Source organism: Heptranchias perlo, chromosome 17 (assembly GCF_035084215.1).
Source record: "Heptranchias perlo isolate sHepPer1 chromosome 17, sHepPer1.hap1, whole genome shotgun sequence".
In the NCBI taxonomy this organism is placed as follows: Eukaryota; Metazoa; Chordata; class Chondrichthyes; order Hexanchiformes; family Hexanchidae; genus Heptranchias; species Heptranchias perlo.
Window position 1 is genome coordinate 24,199,421 of NC_090341.1, and position 19,242 is coordinate 24,218,662.

Below are 19,242 nucleotides of genomic sequence, written 5' to 3' on the forward strand. Positions count from 1 at the left end.
TCAGTTGGATCTGGGCTGGGTGGGAGTGGAAATTCAGACAAGCATTGGATCCACTGCTACTTCCAGAATTTTCCAAGAGAAGTGACAACAGGTGTTGATTACTTCTGCCTAAATATGAGAGTGTATTTAAATGACATGCTAATGTTAGAAAATATGTTGCATGATGTTTCCCTATCATTAGCACCATAGCATTGCTGGATGTGATGAACGCTGGTGTGTTACTAGCATACAGCATTGCTATGGAAGGTGAAATGTAGTCAACTGTAGGACGACTGATTATACTGTGCCTGGCAAATTTAAAAATAATTGTCTGCAGTTTCCCCAAGACATCTGGCCTGCTCCGCTGTTGAACCCCGCATCCCAGCCCCAGTGGGCTCCCTGACAAATGCAGAAATACCGCCGAGAGCCCACCAAAATTATTTAAATGGAGGTGGCCTGGTGGTTTGGCCAGGGGTCAACAACAGGCCAGTGGGATGGACAGAAGTCCTGCAATGCAGAGGTGCTGGTGGGATTCCACTTCAGCGGAAAATCCCATCTTGTGTGTGGTCTACAAGGGTCCATGGTATGGACTTAAGCAATCCACAAAGGCAAAAAGCACGTGGTTAGCAGGCCCATTCCTTGAGGAACTGTCTTTGCCATAGAGATGGAAAATGAGATGGAAGATGAAATGGAAAATGGAGTTTTATGGCCAGCAGCAGAGGGTTCAGCTGATCCCGTGCCTATCCAAGAAGCCAAGTGTACGGATCACACTGTAGATACCCGAACACATCTGAGGAGCTCTGCTTTCAGTGCATATGGTTCACCAGGAGCACAGTTGGAAGGAAGGTAGGAAAAGGGAAGAAAGGAAGGACGGACGGAAGGACTTGCATGTATATTACACATTTCATGTATATTACACATTTCACGACCTCAGGACGTCCCAAAGCGCTTTGTAGCCAATGAATTATTTTAGAAGTGTAGTCACTGTTGTAATGTAGGAAACATGGCAGCCAATTTGCACACAGCAAGGTCCCACAAACAGCAATGTGATAATGACCTGATAATCTGTTCTTAGTGATGTTGGTTGAGGGATAAATATTGGCCAGGATTCTGGGGAGAACTCCCCTGCTCTTCTTCGAAATAGTGCCACGGGATCTTTTACGTCCACCTGAGAGGGTAGACAGGTTGTTGGTTTAACGTCTCATCTGAAAGACGGCACCTCCTACAGTGCATCACTCCCTCAGTGGTGCACTGGAGTGTCAGCCTAGATTTTGTGAAGGAAGGAAAGAAAGAAAAAAAAGAGCAAATTAGCTGGGAAATCCACTTACGGTTACTGCAGAACTAATACTCTTAAAATATGGAAGCACCCTTGTAGACACAATGCCCTGAAACATTGCCTGAAATATGTTCTCAAAATGGAGTTTCAGCTTAAAAGTGTCCAACAAAATGGAGTCTGGAGCCAGACGGAATTATGGAATGTTAGACATCTAAGAGCTGTGAATGCCTGCGAGAATAAGGCAATTTCACAAAACAGTGAGACACGTAACATCAAGGCCACAGAGCAGAGATAGCTTAGTAGAAGATGATAAACTTATAAATCATTAACACCAGTTCTTCTTCTGATGTTAACGGAGAGGTTAAGGGAGTGAATTACCACCCGATATGTTGGGGTTTTGAGGTTGCCAGCAACCGGGGTGACTGGGAGGACACTAACATGGTGTTTGAGACCAAAAGACATGAACTGTTCTATCATGTCACCCATCCTACCATGCCCCACCGGCTGGGCACCCCTTCAGTACTTTTGGCCATCTGCGAGGATGCTGTTCTTCTAGTCCTTGCACCAGCTGTAAGCTTTTTCCCTGTGGGTAAATGTCTGGCCTCCAAATAGGAGCAGGCCTGACTCAAATAGGAGCAAGCCTGACTCATCTGAGTCACAAACAGTAGCAATACAGGGGCCTGTCGTGCAACCAGCACTGAGTGCAATGGAGCACCGAGTGAACTGCTGAGAGTTCGGTGAGTGTGGGAATTGGGGGAAGGAGGTGCTGCTTTGCCTTGCTTTTCCTAACTTTTTCCACAGAGCGGCGGCGGACCTGAGCAGCAGAAGACTGAGAGCGGGGATAAAAGCAGCAGCAGACCTGCAACAAGAGAAAACTACTGTGCGACGTCACTGGTGAGGCAGGAGAGTCAGAGAGGTGAGCACAGTTCAAAAGGAGAGTCCGAGAGCGGGAGGAGACTCAGAGGTGAACGCAGTGTAAATCTAAGGCAAGTCATGGCAGCACAGCTCGCACCCGTGATATGCTCCTCCTGTACTATGTGGGAAGTCATGGACACTACCAGTGTCCCTGGCAACCATGTGCGTAGGAAGTGTGTCCAGCTGCAGCTACTGGCTAACCGTATTTCGGAGCTGGAGCTACGGGCGGATTCACTGTGGAGCATCCGCGATGCTGAGACTATCGTGGATAGCACGTTCAGTGAGGTGGTCACACCGCAGGTAAAGATTACGCAGGGAGAAGGGAAATGGGTGACCGCCAGGCAGAGTAAAAGGACTAGGCTGGTAGAGCAGGAGTCCCCAGGGACCATCTCCCTCTCAAACAGATATACCGCTTTGGGTACTGTTGAGGGAGATGGCTTATCAGGGGAAAGCAGCAAGAACCAAGTTCGGGGCAACACGGATGGCTCTGCTGCACAGGAGGGGAGGAAGAAGAGCGGCAGGGCTATAGTGATAGGGGATTCAATTGTAAGGGGAACAGATAGGCATTTCTGCGGCCGCAAACATGACTCCAGGATGGTATGTTGCCTCCCTGGTGCTAGGGTCAAGGACGTCGCGGAGCGGCTGCAGGGCATTCTGGAGGGGGAGAGTGAACAGCCAGTAGTCGTGGTCCATATCGGTACCAACGACATAGGTAAAAAAAAAGGGATGAGGTCCTGCAAGGTGAATTTAAGGAGTTAGGAGATAAATTAAAAAGCAGGACCTCAAAGGTAGTGATCTCAGGATTACTACCAGTGCCACGTGCTGGTGAGTAAAGGAACAGGAGAATAGACCAGATGAATGCGTGTCTGCAGGGATGGTGTAGGAGGGAGGGATTTAGATTCCTGGGACATTGGGACCGGGTTCAGGGGAAGGTGGGACCTGTACAAGCGGGACGGGTTACACCCGAGCAGGACCGGGACCGATGTCCTCGCGGGGGTGTTTGCTAGTGCTGTTGGGGAAGGTTTAAACTAGAATGACAGGGGGATGGGAACCTGAGCAGGGAGACAGAGGAGGGGGAAACAAGGATAGAAACAAAAGACAGAAATGGAAGAAGCAATAGTGGAAGGCAGAGAAAACATATAGGGCCATAGTGCAATATAATACTAAAATGACTAGCAATCTTAAAAAGACAAGTCTAAAGGCATTGTGTCTTAATGCGCGGAGCATTTGCAATAAGTTAGATGAATTAACAGCGCAGATAGATATTAACGGGTATGATATAGTTGCGATTACGGAGATGCAGGGTGACCAAGGATGGGAACTGAACATCCAGGGGTATTCAATATTTAGGAAGGACAGGCAAAAAGGGAAAGGAGGTGGGATAGCGTTGCTAGTAAAGGAGGAAATCAATGCAATAGTGAGGAAGGATATTGGCTCGGAAAATCACGATGTGGAATCCGTATGGGTGGAGCTAAGAAACACCAAGGAGCAGAAAACGTTGGTGGGAGTTGTCTATAGACCCCCAAACAGTAGTGGAGATGTAGGGGAGGGCATTAAACAGGAAATTAGAGACGCATGCAAGAAGGGTACAACTATAATCATGGGTGACTTTAATTTACATATAGATTGGTCAAACCAAATTAGCAATAATACTGTGGGGGAGGAATTCCTGGAGTGTGTACGTGATGGATTTCTAGACCAATACATTGAGGAACCAACTAGAGAACAGGCGATACTAGACTGGGTATTGTGCAATGAGAAAGGATTAATTAACAATCTTGTTGTGCGGGGTCCCTTAGGGAAGAGCGATCATAACATGATAGAATTCCTCATTAAGATGGAGGGTGAAGTAGTCGAATCCAAAATTAGGGTCCTGAATCTAAATAAAGGAAATTATGAAAGTATGAGGTGTGAGTTGGCTAGGATAGATTGGGGAACTTTACTAAAAGGGATGAAGGTGGATAGGCAATGGCTAATATTTAAAGAACGTGTGCAGGAATTACAACAATTATTCATTCCTGTCTGGCGCAAAATAAAACAGGAAAGGTGGCTCAACCGTGGCTTACAAAAGAAATTAAGGATAGTATTAGATCCAAAGAGGAGATATATAAAATTGCCAGAAAAAGCAGCAAGCCTGAGGATTGGGAGCAGTTTAGTATTCAGCAAAGGAGGACAAAGAGATTGATTAAGAGGGGAAAAATAGACTATGAAAGTAAACTAGCAGGGAACATAAAAACTGACTGTAAAAGCTTCTATAAATATTTCAAGAGAAAAAGATTGTGAAGACAAATGTAGGTCCCCTTACAGTCAGAAATGGGGGAAATTATAATGGGGAACAAAGAAATGGTTTAACAACTAAACACATACTTTGGTTCTGTCTTCACAAAGGAGGACACAAATAACCTCCCGGAAATGTTAGGGAACCAAGGGTCTAGTGAGAGGGAGGAACTGAAGGAAATCAGTATTCGTAAAAAAAAGTGCTAGGGAAATTAACGGGGTTAAAGGCTGACAAATCTCCAGGGCCTGATAATCTACATCCCAGAGGGAAGGAAGTGGCCCTGGAAATATTGGAAGCATTGGTGGTCATCTTCCAAAATTCTATAGACTCTGGAACAGTTCCTACAGATTGGAGGGTGGCAAATGTAACCCCACTATTTAAAAAAGGAGGGAGAGAAAAAACAGGGAATTACAGACAAGTTAGCCTAACATCAATAGTGGGGAAAATGCTAGAGTCTATTATAAAGGATGTGATAACAAAACACTTGGAAGGCATTAATGGGATTGGACAAAGTCAGCATGGGTTTATGAAAGGGACATCATGCTTAACAAATCTACTGGAGTTTTTTGAGGAGGTAACTAGTAGAATAGATAGGGGAAAACCAGTGGATGTGGTGTACTTGGATTTTTAGAAGACTTTTGATAAGGTCCCACACAAGAGGTTAGTGTGCAAAATTAAAGCACATGGGATTGGGGGGAATATACTGGCATGGATTGAGAATTGGTTGACAGACAGGAAACAGAGAGTAGGAATAAACGGGTCTTTTTCCGGTGGCAGGCAGTGACTAGTGGGGTACTGCAGGGATCGTTGCTTGGCCCTCAGCTATTCACAATATATATCAATTATTTGGATGAGGGAACGGAATGTAACATTTCCAAGTTTGCAGATGACACAAAGCTGGGGTGGAATGTCAGCTGTGAGGAGGATGCAAAGAGGCTCCAATGTGATTTGGACAAGTTGGGTGAGTGGGCAAGAACATGGCAGATGCAGTATAACGTGGATAAATGTGAGGTTATCCACTTTGGTTGTAAAAACAAAAAAGCAAATTATCTGAATGGTGATAGATTGGGAAAAGGAGAGGTGCAATGAGACCTGGGTGTCCTTGTACACCAGTCGCTGAAAGCGAGCATTCAGGTGCAAAAAGCAGTAAGGAAGGCTAATGGTATGTTGGCGTTCATTGCAAGAGGATTTGAGTACAGGAACAGGGATGTCTTACTGCAGTTGTACAGGGCCTTAGTGAGACCACATCTGGAATGTTGTGTGCAGCTTTGGTCTCCTTATCTGAGGAAGGATGTCCTTGCCATGGAGGGAGTGCAACGAACGCTGACCAGACTGATTCCTGGAATGGCAGGACTTACATATGAGGAGAGATTGGGTCAACAAGGCCTTTATTCACTGGAGTTTAGAAGAATGAGAGGTGATCTCATCGAAACATATAAAATTCTAACAGGACTAGACAGACTAGATGCAGGGAGGATGTTCCCGATGGCTGTGGAGTCCAGAACCAGGGGTCACAGTCTCAGGATACGGGGTATGCCATTTAGAACCAAGATGAGGAGAAATTTCTTCACCCAGAGGGTGGTGAACCTGTGGAATTCTCTACCACAGAAGGCAGCGGAGGCCAAGTCATTACATGTATTCAAGAAGGAGATAGATAAGTTTCTTAATGCTAAAAAGATTGAGGGATATGGGAAAAAAGCAGGAACAGGATACTGAGTTAGACGATCAGCCATGATCATTTTGAATGGCGGAGCAGGCCCGAAGGGCCTACTCTTGCTCCTATTTTCTATGTTTCATTCAGCTGATCGCAACCTGGTGGTATCAACCAAAGAGAATTTCCTGTAGAGTGCAACTACATCCCATATTAGGAATGTGCTTGTTATTTTGGCAGCCTGTTGTGTGCAGCCTTTCAAACAAATACTTTTCAGATTCACAGAATCTTACAGCATAGAAGGAGACCATTTGGCCTACTGTGCCTATGCCAGCTCTTTGAAAGAGCTAGCCAATTAGTCCCTCTCCCCCGCTCTTTCCCCATAGCCCTGCAAATTTTTCCTTTAAGTATTTATCCAATTCCCTTTTGAAAGGTAAAGTTCAACCAAGGGGAAAAGAACAAAAAAGAGAAAAAGATGTCACGTGGAAGCAGAACTACATTTAAAACAATATTTGGCAGTGGATGTAATCCATGGGTATTTTCTTTGACAGCTGCTAAGGTCCAACTACTTGACTTCTTCATGAGCTCAATGTCTCATTTGAGCTCTGCAGAAGAATATTTCTGACAGAATTATTTCTGTAATGTTTTCTCATTGTACTTCATGATACTATTTCCAAAAAATCTATAGAAAAATATTTTCAGAGATGAAAAGTGCATGTTTTTAAACTTGAAAATTCTTTTGCTAAGAAATTAATAAATTGAGATATAATCTGATTTCAATTAAGCATTATGACTCATTTCTGAAGTGCTGGTTTAAGCATTTGGACAAATTGAAAATAGTTCCATTGGACAAGTTGAAATGAGTCAGCCATTTTACGTACTTCCTCGAACAATACAGAGATAATACGATAAATATCAAAGTACTGATAATCAAAAATGATGGTGTCTATTACACAGTGGAGCATCACTGAGCCTGTGGGTTTTAACCAGATAAATTGTTCCATATAAAAGATATCATGGAAAGTAACATATGCTTGATATTTATTTTTATAATACTTTCCTATTTTCTAACATCAATCAGGTTACCCCCTCTATTCTCCTTAGTCAGAAGGCAGAAATCACTTTTGAGCAGCACAGGAATTATCCCTTCCAGACAATTTAACCTCTCGTAGCTAACTCAGCCAAGATTGACAATTGCACCTTTAAGAAAATCTAAATATGAAAGTCAGCCAAGAGTGTTTTCAAACGTAGGCTTCCTATGTGAGTGTCCTTCACGCTGAAGTTGAAGCTACTGTGCTACATAGGCCATAGGGTTACTCCTAACAAAATATGCTTGCAACATCTCTCCACACTTCTGTCATCTGTTTTTAAGATAAAGTAGGTTACATGTCAGAGAATGTCAATCTGAAGTTGCATTTAATGAACTATATGCAAGGTTCTGCTAATAATGTGCATCACTATAGTGTGGTTTATATTTTTCTTCCTTACATCCCTCCTACAACATTCCCAGATTAATAATCATGCAGGTGGCCTAATCCGAAGTCTCTGCCAATTCCACTTATAAGACAGTCGCTGGAAATGTGTGCGAGAGTAGCCGAGGATAAAAGCCCTCCTGTTTTTTGCTCTCTCTGTGGGGAAGCTCCTTGCCTCTGCCTGGCACTTAACCTCATCAACTTGATGAGATCAAGAAGTGAACATGAGCAGAATCACAGGTATAAATTTATCTACTGCCACTCTGTAGGCCATCACATTAGTACTGAAATTCAACACATCATACAGAGTTTTTGAGGTAAGATGCAACTAAACCAGTCACACTGTACTCTTGCACAAACGTGCTTGACATGTCTCATGACATTGAATAACAATGTAAATAAGTGCCTCAACAGTCAGTCATTGTAAAGAATCTACAGTATTTGATACAGATGTTTAAATTAGGTTGTGCCATCTGCTGATGACCAAGGCAGTTTGCTAGACTAATCAGTGTAGGCCTTAATTAGACAACATCTAAAATATTTGTTACTTTACAGTTTTAAAGTTTTTACACTATTTTCACAATCAAAAATTGAAGAAAACTCAAACAGAACCACTCCACATGGTAAAGACTGTAGAAGGAAACTCAAAATTGTTTTTAAAGGTATAATAAAGATCTAATAAACAGAAAGTACAAACTTCTTTTGTGGGAAACAAGAGAGATTTGCTGCTAACAGTGTAAGAAGAACTAAGTCCGTACACATAGACCAAGGAGGACCATTTCACTGTGCATGATGTTAAGGAACAAATATTCACATATGATCTTCCTCATGGAACAAAAGCAATAATTCAACAATAAAAATATCTACCAATCTCTCTCCTTAGCATCAAACTAAAAATAGGATAATCTTGGTCATTATCCTAGGAATGTCATATGGACTTCCCTCTTTTTGCTGCCAGCACTATATTTGAAGAAATAAGTCTCATTATAATTTTAAATCTACGGTAACAAAATTTGATCTGTACATCTTCTCTAAAGTTAGCATGAAAGACTTTATCAAAGTATAACTACATTCGGGAGATATTAGTCAAAATTATGGATGGAGGGAAATATATAAGTCTCTACGTTATACTACAGTCAGATGTCATAATTTGCTAAAACAGAAAATTTCAAGTAGTTTATGGTGGTCATTTGAACTTAAATTAAATTATAGCCTTGTATTTTTGCCTCTTACTGTATCTGCTAAAGACTCAATAAAATTCTGCTAATGACCGTTTCAAGCAGTTTACAAGTTGCACAAAGTGAATAATATGAGAAGCTGTCATTGCTGAATTTCATATGATTCACAGAAGTGAACTATTGTAAAGCAGAATATTACACCTATTATCAACATCAAATGAATTGAAAATTAAGCCACTTTTTTTTGTTAAATTTTAAGAGTGTGTTTTACATGGGCTTACAGCCTTTAGGTAGTTAAGAAAAGTCCTACACACCTACATACAAAAACCTCACCTGATAAGCTTCCAGGTTAGGTGTGGCTCTCCCATGATCGATCACCTGCGATGGCAAAAAGTGGAACTGAATATCAGGATGACTCACACCAGGACGACTTCTGATAAACCCGCCAGTTTCCAAGTGAGCAGTAGCTCCCTCGCCTGAAGAAATGGAAACATTCTGCATTAAAAATTACTTCATTTAATAACTAAAACAGTTTATTTCTACCCAAATTAATTTTGTTACATCAAAATAATAGGAATGGTTAGAAAATCGTACCTGTTTACAATTTTACATAATTAATGTTTTCAAAGTTTAGTGTGATTGATATGTTTATATGGTTTCACTAAAGTAAATTGTTCTTTTCATCCATTGCTTCTGCATCAGATCTATTATAAAGCAAGGACATCACTGAAGACCCTTGTTTTCCTATTTGATCACATAATATTTTCTTATATGCCAAAATAAGATCATTTATGTCTCAAAATAAATATGCATTAAGGACATTTGGACTATCTTAGTTCATTGTCTTCCAGAAAGATCTTACAGTCATAGCATCCAATAGTTTCTTAAATGATTCTAAGATTTTCATGTCCCCCATCCTACCTGGACATCCATAAGACCATAAGAGATAGGAGTAGGTCATTCAGCCCCTCGAGCCTGCTCCACCATTCAACGAGATCATGGCTCATCTGATTTTTACCTCGACTCCACTTTCCCGCCTTTTCCCCATATCCTTTGACTCCCTTGCTGATCAAAAATTTGTCTAACTCAGCCTTGAATGTATTCAATGACTCAGCCTCCACAGCTTTTTGGGGTAAAGAATTCCAAAGATTCACGACCCTCTGGGAGAAGAAATTCCTCCTCATTTCCGTCTTAAATGGGCGACAATTCCATATTGATTACTCCTTTTGTTAAGGAGAACTGTGCGACATTCATCCTATATTTGCCTTGAACCTGTGGGGGTGAAATTGGATCTCGTTGTGTCCATTTTCCTCCAATTTGGAGGGCCAACCTCCCAATGCCTGAAAAGCATTGGAAACACGCCCCTACATCTCGGTCCTCTCTCGATCACCTCCCCTCCCTCCCAGGGCTTAACTGAAGGCCCGTTGCCAATGTCGCAGCGGCCTAAAATTCATCTCTGCTTCGCCGGTGAACTGCCTGAAGACATGTGGTAGGCATCAACAACTCGCCAGACTAATTAAAATGAGGCCCGAGGCCCAATATCAATCGGGACTCAGGCCGACCTGTTCCGCAATTTGTCCCAGTTTAGCAGCGTGACCGATTACCTACCCCTGTATCCCCTTGTCCTACTCTCACAGTTTAGTTTGAAGTAATTTTCTGAATCTATTTTTTCTATACCGTTTACAATCTTATACACCGCTATAAGGTCACCTCTCAGTTTCTTGTTACTAAAGTACTTTTCATTTGTCTGTATTAAATTTCAAATGCCATTGTTCCATCCACTTATATATTTTGTGCAACTCTTCTTGTAGTTCCTGAGCCCCAGGGTACCACAGAAAATACAGCCCAACATTTGTTTGATGGTTTCAAAAGTATTGGCAATTAACAAAAAAAAGTAAGCAAAGTACAGTAACAAAACATCTTTGCAACATAAGATATGGCATGAAAGCCCATTATGTATATCCCTGTCGACATCTCATGCATAATTTGCACTACCATGGCCTATCTCTGACTTGTTTTGTCTGCTAAGTTATGATCTGGAATGCGCTGCCTGAAAGGATGGTGGAAGCAGATTCAATCATGGCTTTCAAAAAGGAATTGAATAAATACTTGAAAGGAAAAAATATGCAGGGCTATGGGGAAAGAGCGGAGGAATGGGACTAACTGGATAGCTCTCACAAAGAGCCGGCATGGGCTCAATGGGCAGAATGGCCTCCTTCTGTGCTGTAACCATTCTATGATTCTAAGGGAGATGTCAGATAAAGTCTGTAAAATTAGAATTTCTTAATGATCCTAAAATATTGGTGTTTACATCAAGGCCCAAATACAGGAAGGTAACAAAATTTTACCTGTGAAGTTCCAAAGCCATTCCAGGCCAATCTGGATCATCTTCATGGATTTTTGGGATTTATATAGTGTAATAGGTTCAGTGCATTTTTGTTGCACATACAATTCAAGATGATCTTGCAGATTCTGGCCCACGCCTAGGAGCAAAATAGTTTCTTTAAAGTGAACAGTTCTAACCACCTAACTGCAGCAACCATCACCAGAGCATGAATTATTTCAAATTAACTAATTTTAATGTCGGTACATTTTCTCTGCATACTTCAATTATTACCAGGAAGGTGGCAAACGACAGGTATTCCCAGTGCTTTAAGGTCATCTGCATTACCAACCCCAGATAACATAAGAAGCTGGGGTGAGTTAATTGAGCCTCCACTTAGGATCACTTCCTTGTTGGCATAGACCTAAGAAGAAATAAGCAAAACATAATCTAATTAATTAATACCAGAGTACTTGACCCACATCATCAGTACTTCAGCTAAGACCATTCAATCTTTTCACAAATACAGGCACATCATCTATAGAAAATAATGAACATTCGAAGTGGTGACTTACTTCAGAACTAGGACAGCCCTTGATCACAATACAAACCAAATGCAGAGACAATGTGAAACATACGGTCAGCAAAAGGAATGGAGGCTGAGTTGATTATGTATAAAAATCAGGTTGAACACAGTATTGGAAGTTATTGGGATTTAGACTGAGATGATCAAATATTGCACAGGGCACATGGGGAGGGAGGAGAGAGGAAAGAATGTTGTCTTTAGAAAGCAGCAAATACTGAATAATGGAGAATTGAGGATGGATGAATACACTGGAATACCTTTAGAAACGTGAAGTTATTTGTATAGAACTTTTTTCTCAGGAGATAAATGTGTGGGGTAGAGTCCACAATAGGACTGTCCATAGTCTATGAAAGAAGCTAGCTTGCTGGCTGAATGGCCATATTTTGTTCTATACTTTATAATTTAAGATTCAAATACAGTTAGATAGAGTACACAGGGAAGATCACATAATAATTGGTGACATAGAATACAGTAATTAGGGTTTATTTTGAAAACTTTAAAAACTGTAGGTCTGATATGTATAATTTCATTTGCAATTCCATTTGTACAATATCAAAATAATTTACACAATTTTAAATCTTTTCTAGAAAAAAAGTCAACTAATTTTAGCTTCAACTTTTTCTACTTTATCAAACTTTTATATTTGTCGGATTTTAGACATCAAGTTAAGATGATTGTAAGTGTAACATCTACTTTAAAACTTTTCTAACAATTTTAGTGAATACTTTTATCAAACCATGACACACAGAGCAGAATGTATTTTGGGTGAAAAGAGAGTTGTATATTAGGTGGAATAACAGAGCCCGAGTGGAGGAAACTGGCAGCAAAAAGGTCTTTTGAATTTGACCCTGATCACCGCCAGCAATTTTTTTTCCAAAAAGACCGACAAGTTGAAATCACTTGAGATATTATAATTAATTCTGATGCTTGGTTGGATGTTAATGATGGATCAGAAATCAAACATCCACGACACCATCCAGGTCAAAGCAATCTGCTTGATCGATAGCCCATCCCCCACCTTAAGCATCCACTCCTTCCACCGCCATGGGAACACCATCACCTCCAAGTCACACACCATCCCAACTTAAATATATATCGCCGTTCCTTCATCGTCCCTGGGTCAAAATCCTGGAACTCCCTACCTAACAGCACTGTGGGAGTCCCTTCACCACACAGACTTTTTTTTTATTCGTTCGTGGGATGTGGGTGTCGCAGGCGAGGCCGGCATTTATTGCCCATCCCTAATTGCCCTCGAGAAGGTAGTGATGAGCCGCCTTCTTGAACCACTGCAGTCCGTGTGGTGAAGGTTCTCCCACAGGCTGTTAGGAAGGGAGTTCCAGGATTTTGATCCAGCGATGATGAAGGAACGGCGATATATTTCCAAGTCGGGATGGTGTATGATTTGGACGGGAACGGGCAGGTGGTGTTGTTCCCATGTGCCTGCTGCTCTTGTCCTTCTAGGTGGTAGAGGTCGCGGGTTTGGGAGGTGCTGTCGAAGAAGCCTCGACGAGTTGCTGCAGTGTATCCTGTGGATGGCACACACTGCAGCCACAGTGCGCCGGTGGTGAAGGGAGTGAATGTTTAGGGTGGTGGATGGAGTGCCAATCAAGCGGGCTGCTTTGTCCTGGATGGTGTCGAGCTTCTTGAGTATTGTTGGAGCTGCACTCATCCAAGCAAGTGGAGAGTATTCCATCACACTCCTGACTTGTGCCTTGTAGATGGTGGAAAGGCTTTGGGGAGTCAGGAGGCGAGTCACCCGCCACAGAATACCCAGCCTCTGACCTGCTCTTGTAGCCACAGTATTTATATGGCTGGTTCAGTTAAGTTCCTGGTCAATGGTGACCCCCAGGATGTTGATGGTGGGGGATTCGGCGATGGTAATACCGTTGAATGTCAAGGGGAGGTGGTTAGACTCTCTCTTGTTGGAGATGGTCATTGCCTGGCACTTGTCTGGCGCGAATGTTACTTGCCACTTATCAGCCCAAGCCCGGATGTTGTCCGGGTCTTGCTGCATGCGGGCTCGGACTGCTTCATTATTTGAGGGGTTGCGAATGGAACTGAACACTGTGCAATCATCAGCAAACATCCCCATTTCTGACCTTATGATGGAGGGAAGGTCATGATGAAACAGCTGAAGATGGTTGGGCCCAGAACACTGCTCTGAGGAACTCCTGCAGCAATGTCCAGGGGCTGAGATGATTGGCCTCCAACAACCACTACCATCTTCCTTTGTACTAGATATGACTCCAGCCACTGGAGAGTTTTCCCCGATTCCCATTGACTTCAATTTTACTCGGGCTCCTTGGTGCCACACTCGGTCAAATGCTGCCTTGATGTCAAGGGCAGTCACTCTCACCTCACCTCTGGAATTCAGCTTTTTGTCCATGTTTGGACCAAGGCTGTAATGAGGTCTGGAGCCAAGTGATCCTGGCAGAACCCAAAATGAGCATCGGTGAGCAGGTTATTGGTGAGTAAGTGCTGCTTGATAGCACTGTTGACGACACCTTCCATCACTTTGCTGATGATTGAGAGTAGACTAATGGGGCGGTAATTGGCCGGATTGGATTTGTCCTGCTTTTTGTGGACAGGACATACCTGGGCAATTTTCCACATTGTCGGGTAGATGCCAGTGTTGTAGCTGTACTGGAACAGCTTGGCTAGAGGCGCAGCTAGTTCTGGAGCACAAGTCTTCAGCACTACAGCTGGGATGTTGTCGGGGCACATTGCCTTTGCTGTATACAGTGCACTCAGCCGTTTCCTGATATCAAGTGGAGTGAATCGAATTGGCTGAAGGCTGGCTTCTGTGATGGTGGGGATATCGGGAGGAGACAGAGATGGATCATCCACTCGGCACTTCTGGCTGAAGATAGTTGCAAACGCTTCAGCCTTGTCTTTTGCACTCACGTGCTGGACTCCGCCATCATTGAGGATGGGGATGTTTGCAGAGCCTCCTCCTCCCGTTAATTGTTTAATTGTCCACCACCATTCAGGACTGGATGTGGCAGGACTGCAGAGCTTTGATCTGATCCGTTGGTTGTGGAATCGCTTAGCTCTGTCTATAGCATGTTGCTTCCGCTGTTTATCATGCATGTAGTCCTGAGTTGTAGCTTCACCAGGTTGGCACCTCATTTTTAAGTTCACCTGGTGCTGCTCCTGGCATGCTCTTCTACACTCCTCATTGAACCAGAGTTGATCCCCTGGCTTGTTGGTAATGGTAGAGTGAGGAATATGCCAGGCCATGAGGTTACAGATTGTGCTGGAATACAATTCTGCTGCTGCTGATGGCCCACAGCGCCTCATGGATGCCCAGTTTTGAGCTGCTAGATCTGTTCTGAATCTGCAGCAGTTCAAGTAGGCAGCTCACCACCCCTTATCCAGGACAACTAGGGATAGGCAATAAATGCTGGCCTTGTTAGCGATATCCCAAGAATAAACTTTTTAAAAACTTGAAGTTATAAGGGATTTTGGAAGAGTAGCAGTAGAGAAAGGAGATGTCACTATATTTGTTGATGAAGACCTCACTATTCTAGAAAGAGATGAATTTGATCCATCAGCTGAAGCTCTCTAGATTCAACTGAAACAAACTGGTGGCAGCAAATTGATCATTGGTATTTCATAGCCCTCTGGGTCAAGGGGCCTGTCGTGATGAGCCACTTTGGACATAAACTACTAAATCATCTGAGCTGAATAACATTTGCATGTTGGGTGAGATCCTGAATGAATATTTCACATCGGTATTTACGGTTGAGAAAGGCATGGATGTTAAATAGTGATGTCTTGAGGAGTGTACATATTACAGAGAGGGAGGTGCTGCAAGTCTTAACGCGCATCAAGGTAGATAAATCTCCGGGACCTGATGAAATGTATCCCAGGACGTTATGGGAGGTTAGGGAGGAAATTGCGGGTCCCCTAGCAGAGATATTTGAATCATCCACCGCTACAGGTGAGGTGCCTGAAGATTGGAGGGTAGCAAATGTTGTGCCTTTGTTTAAGAAGGGCGGCAAGGAAAAGCCTGGGAATTACAGACCAGTGAGCCTGACATCTGTAGTGGGTAAGTTGTTAGAGGGTATTCTGAGGGACAGGATCTACAGGCATTTGGAGAGGCAGGGACTAATTAGGAACAGTCAGCATGGTTTTGTGAGAGGAAAATCATGTCTCACGAATTTGATTGAGTTTTTTGAAGGGGTAACCAAGAAGATAGATGAGGGCTGTGCAGTAGACGTGGTCTACATGGACTTCAGCAAAGCATTTGACAAGGTACCGCATGGTAGGTTGTTACATAAGGTTAAATCTCATGGGATCCAAGGTGAGGTAGCCAATTGGATACAAAATTGGCTTGACAACAGAAGACAGAGGGTGGTTGTGGAGGGTTGTTTTTCAAACTGGATGCCTGTGTCCAGCGGTGTGCCTCAGGGATCGGTGCTGGGTCCGCTGTTATTTGTTATTTATATTAATGATTTGGATGAGAATTTAGGAGGCATGGTTAGTAAGTTTGCAGATGACACCAAGATTGGTGGCATTGTGGACAGTGAAGAAGGTTATCTAGGATTGCAACGGGATCTTGATAAATTGGGCCAGTGGGCCGATGAATGGCAGATGGAGTTTAATTTAGATAAATGTGAGGTGATGCATTTTGGTAGATCGAATCGGGCCAGGACATACTCCGTTAATGGTAGGGCGTTGGGGAGAGTTATAGAACAAAGAGATCTGGGAGTACAGATTCATAGCTCCTTGAAAGTGGAGTCACAGGTGGATAGGGTAGTGAAGAAGGCATTCAGCATGCTTGGTTTCATTGGTCAGAACATTGAATGCAGGAGTTGGGATGTCTTGTTGAAGTTGTACAGGGCATTGGTGAGGCCACACTTGGAGTACTGTGTACAGTTCTGGTCACCCTATTACAGAAAGGATATTATTAAACTAGAAAGAGTGCAGAAAAGATTTACTAGGATGCTACCGGGACTTGATGGTTTGACTTACAGGGAGAGGTTAGACAGACTGGGACTTTTTTCCCTGGAGAGCAGGAGGTTAAGGGGTGATCTTATCGAAGTCTATAAAATAATGAGGGGCATAGATAAGGTCGATAGTCAAAATCTTTTCCCAAAGGTAGGGGAGTCTATAACGAGGGGGCATAGATTTAAGGTGAGAGGGGAGAGATACAAAAGGGTCCAGAGGGGCAATTTTTTCACTCAAAGGGTGGTGAGTGTCTGGAACGAGCTGCCAGAGGCAGTAGTAGAGGCGGGTACAATTTTGTCTTTTAAAAAGCATTTGGACAGTTACATGGGTAAGATGGGTATGGAGGGATATGGGCCAAGTGCAGGCAATTGGGACTAGCTTAGTGGTATAAACTGGGCGACATGGACATGTTGGGCCGAAGGGCCTGTTTCCATGTTGTAACTTCTATGATTCTATGATTCTATGCATAATGGAGGATTTTAACTTCTCAAGTATTCAATGGTCCAACGGTGAGTCATCTAGCATCGAGGGCCAGTCAGCTGGAAGATTTAATACCCTAACCTCATCTTCTTATAAAAGGGAGCCTAACCCAAAAAAAAGATATGTAGACATTATAAAAGACTGTTTTCTAACACAGCATGTTAATGTGGAGACATGGGGGTAATTGGGTACTGGATTTAGTCTTTAGTAATGACTCTGATATTGTATCCAGCCTCCATGTTGGGGAACACCTGGGCAACAGTGACTACAATGTTATTAGATTCAAGATGATCAGTCATAGAAAAGTTGACAAAAATTCAATGCTAGTACCAGATTTCAAAAGCGCTAAATTTGCAATAATCAAATCCCTACTGGGCAGGGACAGTAATACAAATGAAAAATGGAATATCTTTAAATCCATTCTAAATCAAACAGAATCCATGTATGTCCCTGAAGTCAAAAAAGGGCATACAGTAAAACCAAGCCAAGATGGCAAACTGGTCATGTGCAAGGACTAATCAAACATAAGCAGAAATATTTTACAGATTAAAAGAAAACAATTCTGAAGATAATAGGTATAGGTATCATGCTCAACTTAAGGTAAAGAAAGCTGCTGTCAGAGTGAAAAACATTGTGGATAATTGCAACAGCAATAGTAAAATCTTTTAAAATTACGTTAGGAGTCAGAGGACGATAAAGGACTGCATAAGAAAGTGGTCCAATGGTTCCTTCCTTTTTTGTTTAACATCGGACCTATATTAAAAAAAACACCCTAAACACCCTTTCTCCCCCATGCCTGCTCCTGCAGTGGATGCAGATTTGCTGCAAATGTTCAAAGGGGAGCTGAACAAATTTCTGGAGGAAGCTGATATTGCTACGTACAAAAGGTAGGTGGGATGTTAGGTAATATATCTCACGGTCATTATTGTCTCCTGGAACTTGTTTTTGATCACCTTTGGGGAAATCGCAGAGGAATTTCTGAGATTTCCTTTTTCCCTGAATTGGCCTAGGGTTTTTTTAAATCTGTATCGTTGCCTCTCCCAGGATATTGCATGACTGGTGGATGGGAAGGTGATGGGGGTTGTGTTGATTAGTTGCAACATGGATGAATAGCACAAACTCAATGGACCAGTTGGTCTTTTTCTGTCCGCCTTTTCGTATCTTCATATTTTCCAGTCTTGTGTTGCCCATTCACCTGTCACCTCCCTGATGTCATAATCTGCTGCTCTTGCAAAACAATCTACAATATTTTTAAAAATCTTATGCTTGCATGCACTTCCCGTCTATAAAATCTTGCTTCCTATTGTCATGTTCAGGTCACACTTTTATGCCGTAGGAGATCTACTAATATTATTAGATGGCTGTGAATATGGTAGCAAGTTTGGAGCGTTTGGATTATGCCGTAAACTGTGAAAGTAGGTTTGCCATCTCTGGTTGGATGTATTCAGGGAAGTTTCATCACATGACCTCTCACCTCCAAACGTCCTGCTCCCACGCTCTCGCCATTGGTTGGCTGACATATACATCCTCACGGCACACCGCCTTGCCCCACCAATTGGAAACAAACAGACTCTTCGTTACCCAACTGGATGATTTTCGACTGTTAGTCAAACAGCCTTTTTTCCCATCTCCAATATTTTTATAATAAGTGTTCAAAGGAAATGAAAAATACACAAAATTCTTTTTCTGCTTTTTTCCTGGGTTGCTTGCAGCAGTGTCCAGGACATCAATCTTTAATTCCTGTAGACTCCAGGACAATCCTGGAGGGTTGACAACCCTATGTAAAAGTGAAGTTTGAACAACAACTCCATCACACTATTGAAATCACACTGAGCTATTGGTAAGAAAAGCATGAAATTCCTCTGTCTGTTATTAAACAAAGACGCTAAAATATTCAAGATGTTCAGACTTTGCTTTTTGTTTATGACATCGTCAGAAAACTCCCAAACAGCTACCATAGCCATCTTTGATGAAACAAATTCATTAATTGGAAAATCACTAGGTAAAGGTTCAGTTACTGAGTAAGGCCTGCAGGAAATCAATGTCAAATTAGGCCTGCATAATAAAAGAGTAATTTCTGATTTGTAAACACACCAAAAATAATCCAAAGCTCATTTATATTGGTAGCTTCCTACAGGGGAATCTTGTTTA

At 42.5% G+C, this 19,242-nt stretch overlaps 1 protein-coding gene across 2 annotated transcripts in view; it reads right to left on the reverse strand.

Moving 5' to 3' along the window:
• The window catches only part of chdh (choline dehydrogenase), an 83,038-nt gene that overhangs the window by 22,179 nt on the left and 41,617 nt on the right, over positions 1-19,242 (reverse strand). For both annotated transcript variants that reach the window (XM_067998738.1, XM_067998739.1), the window contains exons 4-6: positions 11,367-11,496; positions 11,098-11,232; positions 9,083-9,225 (exon numbers count right to left, since the gene is read on the reverse strand). In XM_067998738.1, the coding sequence (XP_067854839.1) occupies positions 9,083-9,225; positions 11,098-11,232; positions 11,367-11,496 (408 nt within the window). The remainder of the gene's footprint in view (positions 1-9,082; positions 9,226-11,097; positions 11,233-11,366; positions 11,497-19,242) is intronic.